At 33.9% G+C, this 15,832-nt stretch overlaps 1 protein-coding gene across 1 annotated transcript in view; it reads left to right on the forward strand.

The window, feature by feature from the left end:
- CCDC73 (coiled-coil domain containing 73) overlaps nucleotides 1-15,568 on the forward strand; it is a 101,726-nt gene extending 86,158 nt beyond the window's left edge. Inside the window, exons 14-18 of the mRNA XM_074372202.1 lie at nucleotides 441-575; nucleotides 5,169-5,349; nucleotides 6,442-7,917; nucleotides 9,995-10,128; nucleotides 15,273-15,568. Of these exons, the coding sequence (XP_074228303.1) occupies nucleotides 441-575; nucleotides 5,169-5,349; nucleotides 6,442-7,917; nucleotides 9,995-10,128; nucleotides 15,273-15,491 (2,145 nt within the window). The 3' untranslated portion in view covers nucleotides 15,492-15,568. The remainder of the gene's footprint in view (nucleotides 1-440; nucleotides 576-5,168; nucleotides 5,350-6,441; nucleotides 7,918-9,994; nucleotides 10,129-15,272) is intronic.
- The last annotated feature ends 264 nt before the right edge of the window (nucleotides 15,569-15,832 follow it).

Below are 15,832 nucleotides of genomic sequence, written 5' to 3' on the forward strand. Positions count from 1 at the left end.
ATCTACCTGATCTTGGGCAAGTTAACAACGTCTGTGAGCCTCACATTTCTCACCTGTAAATTGGAGATTAAAACTGCCTCAGAGAAGGGAGGGTATAGCTGACTGGTAGAGTGCATGCTTAACATGCATGAGATGCTGGGTTCAACTCTAAATAAATAAATAACCAACCAACCAACCAACCAAACAAACAAACAAACCTAATTACCTCACCCCGAAGAAAGAATGAAACAAGCAATAAAACTGCCTCATAGGATTTTTATGAGTATGAAATTGTGTTTATTAAGTACTCAGTACAATTCAATAAATGGTAGCTCTTAATATTAGTAATTACTTTGGGAATGTTTTCATTTTTTTACTATTTTCCCAAACTTCTGTTAATGAAGTATTTTCATACAATACAAATTTATATGTGTGTTCACTTTGGTTAAATTTTATATTAGGTTGAAGAACTTAATGGAGAAATTAATGAGATTAAAAATGAGTTATCATCACTTAAAGAAACTCATACTAAGTTACAAGAACATTATGACAAATTATGTGATCAGAAAAAGTTTGAGGAAGACAAGAAGTTTCAGGTAAAATTCAAGTATGCTGGAGGTATAAGCTATAAATTAGAACCATCACCGATGATTTTCTCCTTGCTTTATATTTTCAGTTTCTCAACTTTTAAAAATGTGTATAAGCATGTAGTCTGTAATACATTTTTAGTTAATTTTTATGTATAGTATGACATAAGGATTGAGGGTCAGTTTTTTGGTCATGAATTTCAGTTCCAGCATGTACATTTGTTGAATAGACAATTTTTTTTCTCCCCTTGTACGTTGATACTTTCTTTGAGAATCAGTTGACCAAATAAATACATGTGGGTCTATTTCTGTACCCTCTATATATTCCTTTGATTATGTGTCTATCTTTAAACCAGTACGACACTTTATTAGTGTAGCTTTGTAAGAAGTCTTAAAATGTGGTAGTGTAAGTCCTTCAATTTGTTGTTCTTTTTCAAAATTGTTTTGGCTATTCTGAGTCCTTTGCATTTCCATGTAACTTTTAGAATCAGTTTGTTACTTTCTAAAGAAAAAAGTCTGTGGGATTTGGATTTGGATTGTGTTGAATGTATAGATAAATTTGCAAATAATTGATATCTTAACATACAATTCATGAACGTGTTGTGTCTTTACATTTCTTTAGATATTCTTTAATATCTCTCAGAAATGTCTTATAGTTTTCATTATATGGGTCTTACAAATATTTTATTAAATTTATCCCTGAATATTTCATATTTTGGGACCTTACTGTAAACGGTATTTAAAAAATTGATTTTTCTCATTGTTCCTTCCTAGCATATAGAAATAAAATTGATTTTTGTGCATTGATCTCATATCCTTTTACCTTTTTAATTAACTTACTATTGTAGTAGGTTTTTTTTGTTGTTGAACTTTGGAGTTTTCTAAGTACATTATGTCATCTGTGAATTTAAGGCAGATGAATTTTACTTCCTTTTCTGCTCTGTATGCATTTTATTTTTTCCCTCAATTTATTGCACTGTCTAGGACCCTTCAGTACAATGTTAAATGAAAGTTGTGAGAGTGGACAGGCATGCTTTGCTTCTCATCTTAGTTGGAGTGTAGTCTTTTACCATTTCATATTATGTTAGCCTGAAGATGCTTCCTTCTGTTCCTAGTTTGTGGAGTTTTTTTAATCATGATTGAATTTTTATCATGAATAGGTGTTAAATTTTGTCAAATGCTTTTTCTGTATCTGTTGAGAAGATCATTTTTTTCTTTATTCTGTTAATGTGTTTAAAATAAACTTGCATTCTTGGGATATGTATTATCCTCTTTATATATGGCTAGATTTGATTTGCTAATGCTGTGTTTCGGGTTTTGAATTGGTGAGGAATATTGATCTGTAGATTTAATTTGTTTTTTCTTTGTACTCTTTTGGTCCAGTTTTTATATCAGAGTAATACTGGCCACATAAATTGAGTTGGAATGTGTTCCCTTCTCCCAAAAGAGTTTTGTGTAGAACTGGTATTATTTCTTTACTGAATATTAGATACAATTCAGTGGTGAAGCTATCTAGGCTTTTCCTTTGTGGGAATATTTTTAATAACAAAGTTAGTTTTTAAATTATTTATAGGGGTATTCAGATTCTCAATTTCTTCCTGTGTTGGTGCGCAGAAAATAGTGACATAGCAGGCCTGTGAAAGGCCTTTGAAAGACCTGCTTGTAAGGTTGGCTCTTGTCTGACACCTGGAAACTTGGATGGCGAGGTTTCCCACCATTTCCTAATAGACAGGAGTGGCTCACTGTGCCTAAACTATTAAGTGCTTTGCTCTGAACATCTGCTTGCTTTCTGAGAGTCTGGAGTTTTGGCAAGTGCTAGGCAGAGGGTGACCACCTCTCCAGAAAACCTTGAGTACTGAGTCTCTCATGAGTGTCCAGTAGACACTTCACATCACTGTGGTCACAATTCATTACTGCAGGAATTAAGCATGTTCTACGTGACTCTACTAGGAGAGGATTCTTGAAAGTTTATAAGTGGTTTCCTCCAGACTTCACCTCTTGTGCCTTTTCCCTTTGCTGATTTTCCTTTATATCCTTTTGCTGTTACGAATCTTAGTCAGGAGTATGGCCGTATATCGAGCCCTATGAGCCTTCATAGGAAATCACTGAGCCTGAGGGTAGTGTTAGAGACCTCCAACACAATCAGTTTTGGTAGTTTTTCTTTTTCAAGGAACTTGGGTGAGGAGGGCTATGTGCAAACTCTCTATTTTCTGCTCAATTCGGCTGTGAACCTGAAACTGCTCTAAAAAAACTGTTAATTTAAAAATGGGGATAAGTAGGAATATCTGATATTCATCAATATATACTATTTATCACAGGACACATAAATTAAGAGTTTTAAAGGTCAATAAAATGTTATGTTGTATACTTAAAAAAAAAAGAATAAAAGAGGGAACATCAATATAGATCCTACAGATGAGTATAATAAGGAAATATTATGAGCAACTCTTTGCCAATAAATTCGACAACTTAGATGAAAAGGACAAGTCCACTGAAAGATAAAAATTATCAAAACTGATTGTACTGGGGGTCTTTAAGAAAATCACTGGCAGATAGATGGCAACTGAAGATGAACAAGTTGATGAGACTGATTAAGAGTAATTTTAAGAAGAATGAGAATAAAGAATGAAATGCTAATGAAAATCCCCAGGGGAGAGGCAGAGGAAGAGAAATTTGCAAAGGAGAAGTTTGCAAAGAAGATTGAGAAAAATAGCAGGAGCTTTGCAGCTGGATAAATATAGGTTCAAATCCTGTCTCAGCTCCTATTAACTGTGAAATCCTAGAAGGATACTTTTATAGTTGACCCTTGGACAGCACAGGTTTGAACCGTGCAGGTCCCAGCAATACACAGGTTTTCTTCAGATAGTAAATACTTCATTACTACACGACCTGCAGTTGGTTGAATCTGTGGATGTGGAAACATTGATACGGAGGAACTGCATATCCAAAAGGCCAGCTGTAAGTTATACACAGATTTTTGACTGCTTCAAGGGTTGGTGCCCCCTAGCCCCTGAGTTGTTCCAGCATCAGCCATATTAAGAGTCATCCATTGCTGTGTAACAAATATCCCAAAACTTGGTGGTTTAAAACAGCAAACATTTATTATCCCATAATTTTGATAGTGATTTTCAAATTTACATTTCCAGTTCAATTTTCTCTTATATGCTCCAGATTCATACATCTAAATGTTCATTAGACATGTCCACCTTTTTGTCTTACCAACTCTTCAAACTCAAGAGATTCAAAATGAACTCATGGTATTTTCCTTGAAACCTGCTACTCCTGTTTTCTAGCTCAGTAAATAACATCTACATGTCACCTAGATATCTAATCTGAACTCTGAAAATCAGTCTTGACTCTCCTCTCAGCCCTCATTCAACAGTTGATATTAGCTCAGTAAATAATTCCTGACTCTATTCAGGCTCTTCATCTTTACTGATGTCACCTGCACTACTATAGCATTCTTCTGATGCATCTCTCTGCTCACGTGTTGTTTTCTTTTAATTCAGTGGTTTTTCAGATTTCTAACTGCAACCTATTGGTGGGTCATGGAAATCAGTTTAGTGGTTTATGACTGGAATTCTTTTAAAAATGAAATAAAATAATGTAGCATAAAAATATTACAATGTATCTCAATTAAGAGTCAGTATTGTTTGGTATGCTCATTGTGTTGTAAAGTATATTTATTTCGTATTGCAGGTTTTAAGCAGTGAACTTTGGAAAACATTACTCTAATCTGTTCTCCAGAATGCAGCCAGAATGGTCTTTCCAGTCAGCTCATGTTAAACACTTTGTCTAAAACCCTTCAGTGATTTCTCATTGTCTTCCGGAGCTGGAACTCCTTAGCATGCTGTGTTAGGCCCTTAATGACCTAGGCCTAACTCAAGCCTCATTTTTCTTCATTCTTCCCCAACACCTAAGCTCAAGCTAAAGTAAATCACAAGTAGTTCCATGAAGTAGAACTATATGAAAAGACTATAATTTTGTTTTCTTTTAACATTTGCTTATGCTATTTATTCTCCCTAGAGTGCCTTCTTATCCCCATCTGTATTTAAGTTGCTCATTGTTTCTTTTCCTATCTTCCCCAATGGACCGTAAGTTTTTTGAAGATAGGGACTATATTTTGTTCATCATCGTATCCCACAGCCTAGTGCAGTGCTTCCATGTAATATGTGTTTAATATTTAGAGAGAATAAAAAGATGTTGAATTGAGTCACTATTTTAAAGATACATAAAAATACCAAACACTCAAAAACAACTTGCCTGCCATGACTACCTTGCTTTTAATAAAGGAGTGGTACTTTTGTTTCATATAATATGTGGTATTGTATAATAATGTGGAATGCATGTTTGAAAACATCCAAGGGTCTCTATTTTGTTTAAATATGATAGACTATACAAAATGAACTTACAGTCATCTTATTACAAAGAGTACTATATTAAATTTAGTAAAAAAAAAAATAATTTGGCTTTCAAATAGCAATTGCTGAATGGTTGAACTGAAACACAGATTCCACTTCTATTAGCAAAGTTCATTTAAATGTTTTATACTTTTTAACAGTCTGTTTTTACATTAAAGGAATCTCTTCCATTTTACACTAGAATATTCCAGAAATAAATACCGAAATGTCAATGGGAAAATCAGAAAGCACAATCATACAGAAATATAACTCCAGGCAAGAAATAAGGGAAGAAAATAGTGTGAATTATTGTTTAGACACTGAATACAGAAAAGAAGAGGAAAATAAAGAAGGCCTGTTTATAGAAGAAATCATTATAGAAGGTAACTTAAGATTATATTCATATTTTCTAATTTTTATATTGATCTTTTTAGGAGGATATCAATTACAGTCTTTGATTTGAGGACCTAGTAGTATAATTGGAGAAACAGTTCTCCATTTGTATGTATCTTAACAAAAGTACATGCATGTTTTTTGAGCTATTCTTTAATAGAGTCAATATTTTTGGTAAAAAAATACATTTTTACTTTCACTTCTCATCACTTGCTCATTGGATTTTTGCATTCTGATTTCTCTCTTTACTGCTTTGCTGAGAATGTTCTCTGAGCTACCAATACCTTCTGATGACCAGACCCTAGAGCACTTTTCTTAGTTCAAATGACCTTTCTGTAACTATAGAAATAATTGAATAATTGGTCCATATTGAAAAAGAGTTATTTAAAGATGGTACAGTTTGAAGGTGTTCAAACTAGGCTGAACAACCACTTGGTGGAGATGTTGTAGAGAGAATGATTGGATTAAAAAAGCCCTTCACGCCCTAAATTTATATTCTAGATTATTGTAACTATACTGAAGTTTCTAAATCTGTGGTTAAAACCCAGATGAGTAAAATTAATGTCTTAAATATTCTATACACTAAGTATTCCAAAATTTTAAAGTATTTACAAGATAGTGAGTAAAAATGTGATGATTATTAGTCATGAAGAAACCAGCTAGCAATTTCTGCATCTAGGTAGTAAGAGAAATTACAGTATGACCTGTTAGTGTAAATTTTTATCGAATCAGCTGTGTGTTTATATGGAATTGTACTGTATGTCCCAAAGGAAGCAACAGACTAGAGAAATAAAAAACATTTTGTAATGCTCTCAAGTTACTTCTTCCTTTTTAAACCAAAATATTTTTGCTGTTATAAGATAAAAATTTAGTTATGGGTAGAGATTAGCATGCTAAATGTATGCTTTTTAAAGGGAACTCAGTATTTAGGTAAAATTAGTGTCATTATGTTTGTGTAATCGCTTGCCAGTGAAATATTTAAGGCTAAGTGTCTTTTTAGAAAAATAAGTAATACATGTCTTTCAAAAGCAGGCTTTAGTGTATAAATAACATAAAAATGTACTATGTTCTCATTATAACAGACTTAGGGCTTTTTGAAAAAAGCTCAAAGAATGAAACTGATATTATTGTACATCAGGATGAAAATCAGAGTGAAATCTCCTTAAGCAAAACCCTCTGCATAGACAAAGAATTAATTAGTCAAGGACAAACCTCGAATGTTGCCGAATTTAGAGAAGTGGTGACTACAAAAATAAAAGACAAGGTGGACTTGGAAAAAGACAATGGATGCACAGAATTTATATCACCAAATACTTCTTTTTTAGTGGCTGACGCACCAGTAGAAACTGAAAAGATAGACCTAGAAAGAACTGAAGGATTAGGTCGTCACCATGCAGATGTGCACCTAGAGACTGAAAATAACAGAACACCATTTAACAGTATCTTAAATGAGATGGCTTGCAATGCAAATCATAAAAAAGATGTTCCTGAAGATGAGCCATTCAAACAACAATTCAGATTGCTTCCGAGGGCTCAGGAAAGTGCCACAGAGAAGGAAATTAAAAATAGTCACCAAACCAAAGCAGATTTGGATTCATCTCTAGCTGTAAAAAGGACTCTTGTTGAGGGTCAGAAATACAGTTCACAGGATTCAAGCGATGTGATGTTAGATGATAAGCAATGTCAAATAAGACCAATACAGCTGTTAAATAAAAACAGTGAGTGTATTTTGCCATTTAAAGAAACTTCAGATTTTCAGCAAGTTGGTGATGATACTTCAGAAAAACCTGAACTAAATATTCCCTGTGATGGAACAATCAACCACCTCACTTCTGCTGTTTTCAGTGACAATTCGAACATACTTTTCAAGAATTCAGATAAAAATGTTAATATTATGCCTATGTTGGTGAAACCCAACTCAAGCCCTCGGAGAACTGTATGGAAAAATGTGAATGAGATGCAAAACGGTCCAGTTAAGAACTGTTTGGGACATTTAGAGAACAATGTGATTGTTTCTCATCTTCAGGGGAACAAGGAGAATATACGTGCATCACAATCCAGAGTTCATGTGAAAACTTCCACAGAGATACAGTTTTCCAATAAAGAGAGTCAGATTGAAGAGAATCAGATAACTGAAGCCACAAAAAGTGACTTCTTCCCTAAAGAAAGACAGCATGCATTGTTAAATAATACAGAGCAAACAGAGTCAGTAAATGACATTGTTTCAGGAAAAACTTACAGTGAAGGACAGCTGGAAGAATCATGTTCATTTCACATAAAGCCATCTGGAGATTTAGTAAACACAAGTGGAAGGTCAGCCTTTGATCTTTCGACTTCAGATAAAAAAACTGAGAAAACTCCAGTATATGTGAATTTTTTAGACCCTAGTCCTTGGTCAAAAGTAAATCAAATTGAAAGTCAAACAGCGAGTACTTCAACATCTAGCATTCCTCTTTTGCTGAAGGAGAGACCAGTAGGTCCATCCAAAAACAAGAAGATTGTTTCAATGACACTTTGTCAAAATGTTGGTGTGGATGCCAGGAAGGACATTGGACCAGGTAAGAAAATAAGGTTTATGTCTTAATTCTTTTAAAATTTGTATTTCTAATTCTTATTCTTAGTAAAAATTTTTTAGATGTTTAAAATGATAATTTATTTATATTTGTATGTATGTATTTCTTGCCTAACCCTAAAAGCCTCCACATACGTATATATGTAAAAGTAGGAAAGGTTTTATTTGAATGCAAGTGGACTTCTTTTCACCTAAATCTGAGCCAGTATTATCGACATGTCCTGAGGTAAACTGCAGTTTGGAAATTTTTAAAAAAAATTTCTTTTCATCATCAAAGAACTGAAAATAGGAAAAACAACCACAACTCTGGGATTAATTTTTAATTAGGAACGTCTGTCTAATCCAAGTCCCCTTTTTCACTTTGTAGAGCAAATACAGTGAAGTTGTATGTTACTCCTTTTCTTTCTGTACTCAAAAACAAAAACAACCTTCTTCGCTAAGAACCATGTTTTAGCTTCTCTCCTATGTTGTTACTTTCTTCCTCCAACTTTTTTCCCTCTTCCCTTTACTATTTTTATGTGTCCCTTCACTAGCACCACAAATCCAGGTTTCTTCTTTTGTTTTGCAAGTAATAGTGATGTGTAACATTAATACCTTTCACATCATTGATATTTATCACTGTTTGAAACACTTTAAGTTGAATCCCTTAATAATTATATGCCCATTTTAACACATTCAATTAAATATTTTAGGTAATAGATTGTTCTCTTTAAAACCACTGTATGAAATAACAATATCCAAGTTTTGCTTTAAAAATATTCCAGAATTTTAAAAAAATAGGGAGAGGTAAATGGATGAAATACATGTGACTTAATATTAAAGGTACTGAAGCTGGGTGATGAGTATGTTGAGGTTCATACTCTGCTTTTGTATACTTGAAATTTTTCATATTAAAGATTTTAAAATAGAAATACTGCGTATTATCAATGGGTGCTATATAAATATAACTTGAAGATAACTGTTGTTTAAGGAGTGTATCATGATAAAAATATCTGTTTACTTTGCTCCTAGCAATTTCATAGTTAAAGTTGCTGAGGTTGTTAAAGACGTTCTTATATTTTAAAGGGAACTTTGCCTCTTTAACAGTATGCATTTAGAGCCATTAAAGAAATGTGGATTACAAGGAAAGCTTTGAATGGCCCTCTGTCTTAACAGGCTTCTTTTAAAAAGGAAATTGAGGAAAAATTTTAAAAGAAAAATTGGAAATTAAAAACAAAAAAAACTATATCTTGTTTACTAGCATGAATGTGGAGGTAAAATAGGGAAAAATAGAAAACCCCGAAACACTGTGTAATCACATTTCACAAAATACAATTTTCCTGATATAATAAAATGCATTAATTTCAGATTTCATTACTTTTGTCTGTCAAATGCTATGGTTAAATGCTGTTAGTCGAGCACTAGTCTAACTCTACTATTTTCTCACAAGTCTTTTCTTCTAAATTAAATCTCAGTGATATAAATTAGGATGGAAGGAGAGATGACTTAAATTCTATAGAAATTAAACTTATAAAAAACTTAAACTCATAAAAGATATTCCTAAATATCTTTTAATTTTCAAAGACATGTTTCTGTAAATCATTGTTATCTATTTATTAAAGCCCAATAACCCCCTACTGCACAGCCCCGTTGAGTTTCTTACTGAGGCCAGTGTCATTTAAATATATTTTATAAATCTGACTTTTAGTTGGCTCAGCCTTTTCCCATTAATCTGAATTGGTAAGATGTTCACTGTATAAATGTTTACAAGTGTAGGCAGTGCAGTAACCAGGGGAATAAGGGTAACATTTTATGTGTATTGTTTTAGAAGATACTTGTACCATGTCACTAATTTTAATGTGAAATCAGGTTTCAGAAAGTAGCAATAAAAAATTATTTTCTGAAATGAAATGCCTAATGTAAGAGCAAAGTATATGGAAACTACAGTGTTCAAAGTAAGAAGAAAATAGAAATTCTTACTTTTTAAATACAAAAGCATAGGGTAAGAGGAAAACAATTTAGTCACTAAAATGAGTGCCTGGAGAATAAAATTCGGTTGTTGTCATTTCCTCTTTGTCAACCAGATACTACCAGCATTAACAGAGTTGCTGACACTTTGAATAACTCGAGTATCCATCCAGGTCCCGAGGGAGAGCCCAGTGAAGAGAGGAATGCAACTGCAAAGACTTTTTATGATTCTTCTTTTCCCACAGAACATGTAAGTCAATTAAAAATATTGCCGAGCAGACCTTAGTGAGCTAATTCTACAGATATGTGTAGAACTGTGTGCATCTGGATGCTTTAAGACCTAACTGATCTCCAAAATAATATCAAGAGGGCAACATGGCACCATTTTTCACAATTAAGGTTGATGGAAAACAGCAGGAAAAAGTCACAGTGTATAAATCAAATAGATATAATCCAGCCTGTTTTGGGAAGGAGAGTGTGAGGTAGTGTATTATGTACTTATATTTTTTCAGTCACCTAAATTTAGGAATAATGGCATTTGAGCATTTATTTATTTGAACTAGAAAAAAATAGTTCACTCATTTGAGCATTTAAAATTAAAATAAAAGATGCCTTAAATAATCTAATCAGTTAAGTTCACTTATTTTTAAAATTATTTTGCTGTTGGGAGTCCACATTTTTTAAATTTCTTTTTTTAACACCTTTATTGTGGTACGGTTCCTGTACAGTAAGCTACACATATTTCAGATGTACAACTTGATGAATTTTGATAGACGTGTACACGCATGAAACCACCCCCACAATCAAGATTTCCATCACTCCCCAAGAGGTGCAATTTTTGAATTCCCAATTTATCCCTTCACACCCCACACCCCCTTTAGCCCCTGGTAACTGTAAGTTTGTTCTCTATGTCTGTGAGTCTGTTTCTATTTTGTTGATAAGTTCATTTGTGTCCTTTTTTTTAGATTCCACGTATAAGCAATATCATATGGCATTTTTCTCTCTCTTTTTGGCATACTTCACTTAGAATGACAGTCTCCAGTCCATCTATGTTGCTGCAAATGGCTTTTTTTTTTTAATGGCAGAGTAGTATTCTGTTGTATAAATACACCATATCCAGTCATCTGTCGATGGACATTTGGATTATTTCCATGTCTTGGCTGTTGTAAAAGTGCTGCTGTGAAGTTCAGTTGTTTTTAATAGTGCTTAAGGTCATTTACATTATTCTGGGGAACTATTGCAAAGGAAGATTTTATCTATTTTAAATTGTATCACTTAGAACACAGTATGTGAAAGGATAAAATATTCATAAATATATGACATCAAGTATGGATATAAATAGTAAGCAGAGTATTTGCAGAGACTGTATATGGCTCCAGGAGTCCATTGTCATATGAAAAGCAAATAACTACAGGTGACAGGTATTTTTGGGGGGGGGGGTAAAATTTATAAGGTTGTTTTTTTTTTAATCTTAGTGTACAAAACTTTACTGCAAAAAAGGCTATATTGTTCAAAGTCTACAAAAACAATTATAGGTATAACTGCTAAAAGGTAACCTAAAAAGGTTAGTAAAGATGACCAAAAAACAACTGCATAGTGACAGATTTTAAAGTCACTGTGTATTTTAAATTGTAGAGATGCACAGTAAACAACTTTCTCTTTAAGCACATATAGTGGAAATTATAGTACTAACACAACCTTAACAAGCAACAGGTTTTAACAGTACATTATACTGCCCTTTTTAAATTGAAGAAACCTCAAGTAATGTAGCATAACTCTCCCTTTTGGAAAGTTGAAGCTAAAATCAGGGCCTACCTTTTCCAACCTTTTCATAATTGAGCTTAAAAAGAGTTTCTGCTTGATGTTAAATGTGTGATGTTTCAAATATGGTAACTCAAGCACAGTAGGCTGGGGCACTGGGAAGCAGCTGCTGGAGAGCATCAAAGCTGGACACTCATTCTAATTGGGTTGAGTAACATTTCTAATTGTCCTATTTTCAAACAGTTTTAAGGGTATGATGGAAATTTCACATCTCCTTTTCAAGCCCATTTTTATAATTAACCTAATAGGGAAGTTCTTTGCATCTAACTCCTAATGCTTTTTGTAGTTAATGTTGTTAAGAATTTATATTTACAGAATTTAAAGCTTTTTCAAAGAAATACTCCCACAACAATCTGTTTTACAGATGAGGTAGCAGTGAGACAAATATGAAGTAATTTCCCAAAGTCATTAAAAACAGTCTGTGATAGACTCAGACTAGGTATCTTGGCTCTTAGTCACATGCTACATACCTTCTCAACTTTCCTAATAGAGAAGTTTCTTCTCAAAATACTGGTGGATGTAAAACATGCTAACTGTCCACTTAAACAAGTGATTACCACTAGGTGGCAAGCACCATGCTAAGCGTCATTGTTCCAGATGACGCTTGATTACCAATTAACAGCTAAGGTGGGGCAAATTTAAAAGCAGATCAATTTTTTTGCCTAGTCTACTGAAAAGGCTGTGATCCCTGGATTAAACCAGGCCAGTCTGGTCTCTGTGATGTGTTTACTTGCTTGGTATTTTATACTTTTCCAAATCAGAGGCTGTTGAGTGACAGCTGGTGGGTCAAATGCAGCCTACTGCCTTATTTTAGTAGAATTTTTTAAGAGCACAGCCACACCCATTCCTTTACCCGTAGTCTAGGCCTATGGTTGTTTTTGTGTTGCAGTGATAGAACCAAGCAGTTGTGAGGGTGGCCACTTGGTCCACAAAGCCAAAAAAATTTACTTCTGGCTCTTTACAGAAAGTTTACCAACTCTTGTTCTAAATGAACACAATTTTACAAGTGCTTTTATAACCAGAAAGGGGTATCAGCTTTTTATATTTTTCAACATATTTTTATGCATACCCTCCACATCAGTCCCCTTAAATTCTGGGTAGGTTATCACATGCTAACCCACTTTTCCCCTTATAGACCCAGAGCAACTTGAGAAGTTTTTGTTCTTGGGGGTAAAACTGGTAGCCTGCTGCAATCTTGATTATACCCAGGAATGAGGATGGGAGAAAGGGGCCAGAGAAAGTAAAGAAAGCACTTACTTTACAAATCCAGTGAACTTAGGTTCATTTAAGTTAAATTTTAAAATGCAGCCACAGGCTTAAAGAGCTAGTACCAGGCTAGGAGAAATTTTAAGCCAAAGAGATCTTTTGAGCCAGGCAGAAAGAAGAGGTTAGAGAGATTTTTAAAAAAGAGAAGGAAAGAAGCAAAGGTATGTGGCAGTGTACTTGTAACCAGAATTACTGCTGTAGGCTGCAAAATCTCAGTCAAGCTAAACAGGGTAAGTTTTGTTAAGTGTAATCTTTAATCAACATTGTCTTGTTTCTCTCTACAGCCAATCCTTGCTTCTGCCTCTCCCACAAAGTAGATAAAAAGAAACAAACTAGATATATGTAAATGCCTCCTTTCCCATCACAATTAAAAATCTAAGAATCAGGATTTGTGGAAATTCCGTAATTTGTACTTGATGTCAAATGCACCAAAATGCCTCTAGCATTTTGATGGCAAGACAGGATCATTGTATCATACAGATCATCAATCATTTTACTCCAAAGTCAGTAACAGCCTAGATTTAGATTTGGTATCTAAATCTATTTGGTATCTGTCTATGCTCAGGATTGCATGAGACTGACACGCTGCCCAGCTCACGTAGGAGGCAGGTTCTCGGTGTGGCACGGGTGACTCACTTTCATGCTGGGCCTGTGCACTAAATAAGCTATGTTGAACACATATGCCAGACGCTATGGGAAATGTACATTTATGCACATTTTTATCCATTACCACTCACTCTTTACAGGTCCTGTCTGATACTTTTGTTTTCATCTCTGTCATTTCATAAGAACTTAGGAAACTAGACAAATATGAACACAGCATCATCCCAAAGATCAAAGGCTAAGACTTTGAGGGGACTGGTGCCTGATTAGAATTTCAGGAGCCAAACAGATGAATCCAAAAGGAGCAGTCCTTTAGGGAACTGAGACTAAATGTAAACATTTAAACTCATTTTAAAAATTACTATATAATCTCCCTTTGAAAACACAATGTTAAAAATATGCCACTTTTACCAGTTTGGAAAAGACTTTAATGTAAGGCAGTACTCAAAAGATCTTCACAAAGATTTATGAACAAATGACATTCATTACAGTCTAATTTGTAACAGTAAATGTTTTCCAACAACTTAAATGTCCAACGATGTATTATGGAACATGGAATACAACAGAGCCATGCTCTTTTAAGAGTAGAGGGAAATGTTAAAAATGTTTTTAACCCAGCATAAAAATAACTAAGATACCAATTTTTTAAGTGTATATACAGAGACCAGAATATTTACATCAAAATGTTTTAATGGTGGTTGGAATCTTGGGTAATTTTCATGCAATTCTTATCCTATTCCATACTTCTAAAATGCATCCTCTTTGAACAGAAGATTTTATCTGACAATCTACCTGAAAGACCATTAAAGAATTTTTAAGAAATTAACTCAAAAATTTTTTTGATAAGGATAATTTAAAAGAAATGTTCAACAATAGGAGATAAATTATCACACATCCATAAAAGGATTTTGCAGCCACTGACTGTTATGAAAAATTTTATTGACCTAGGAAACAAATCAGAGGGAAAAAGCAAGATATAAAATTCTATAGAATGGAAAATATGCTAAAATTAGAAAAAAGACTAATAGCAAACAATACCAAAATGCTGACAGGTCTGTCTGGATAGTGGATTTCTCGTGATTTTTAGTTTACACTTTATTTTCTAAAGTTCCAGTAATTGTTTTATAATCAGAGAAACACCTTAAAATGAAGAACTTATTTCTTAAAGAGTGTTAGAAGCATGACCCAATGCAGTGCCTTGGAAACATGCCAACTTCCAAATACCTCTCTGCTCTTTCCTGTTTCTCCAACAATGGTGCTCTGAAGCATAAGAGGAAACATGAAGTAAAAGGTAGCTTTTACATGGCAGTTTACTTCCGTTAGCATTTAAAATCTCCTCTTGGCTTTCATAGAAAATAAAAAACATAGACATGCTTGGGAAGGGAAGAGAAAAGACAAAACAGATTTTTATCTGCCTTGTTTTCAATGTTTTCTTTCAGTGTAAGCTAAAAACCTTCAAGAAAATGTGGTACCCCTGGAATGTATTAGGGCTCTTGAAGAGCTACTACATAAGCCTACAAATTGACATTTTAGTTTTTTGGAGTCAAAATTATTAAGGTAGTTGTTGGAAATTAGCCAAGAAAATGGTGGCTTTTATCACCGTTTATAATTGCAGAGGCTTAAGGATATTCTTTAAACTCTTGTTGATGACTGTTTAGAAAATGAGTAATAATTTCAGTGGTAAACTAGTTTGGTATTTCCTAGGTGAAAACAAAGCCTCTGAAATCAACTCTGCTACAAAGCCACTTTCAGGCTATCAAGGTTAAAGACACTACTGATTTGGCTGCGTCTCCTACTTGTGAAGATGACTGGCAGAGCCTGGTGACAAACCAAATAAATGAAATCGAAAAGTTTCTAAGCTCAGATGACAATCAGCCTAAAAAAAGAAAAGCAGAGGAGATGGAAGAAAAAACAACAGATTAAAACAATGTTGATAAATGCTTTCAGCGGTGAACTGATTTAATTGAAACATCGATGTTGTTTAGACTAGAACACAGTGACTGTTAGATCCGAAGCTTTAGAGTTGTACTCACTCTTCCTGATGTTATGAAACTCTATTACTATTGTTTTCACTCAGTAAGTGTTTCATTTAAGATCGCTAAGACTGCAAGGTTTGACGTTAGCATCCAATTCCCCTTCATTAAATTTCCTTCCTCCATGTATTTTCACCAATTCTTGTTCCACCTCAAACCCTTCCTTACAGAACACAACCTATGTGTTACAAGATAGTGACCCTTTGTAACTTATTACTCTGCATCCTCTGA

The sequence above is a fragment of the Camelus bactrianus genome, chromosome 10 (assembly GCF_048773025.1).
Source record: "Camelus bactrianus isolate YW-2024 breed Bactrian camel chromosome 10, ASM4877302v1, whole genome shotgun sequence".
NCBI classification, from domain to species: domain Eukaryota; kingdom Metazoa; phylum Chordata; class Mammalia; order Artiodactyla; family Camelidae; genus Camelus; species Camelus bactrianus.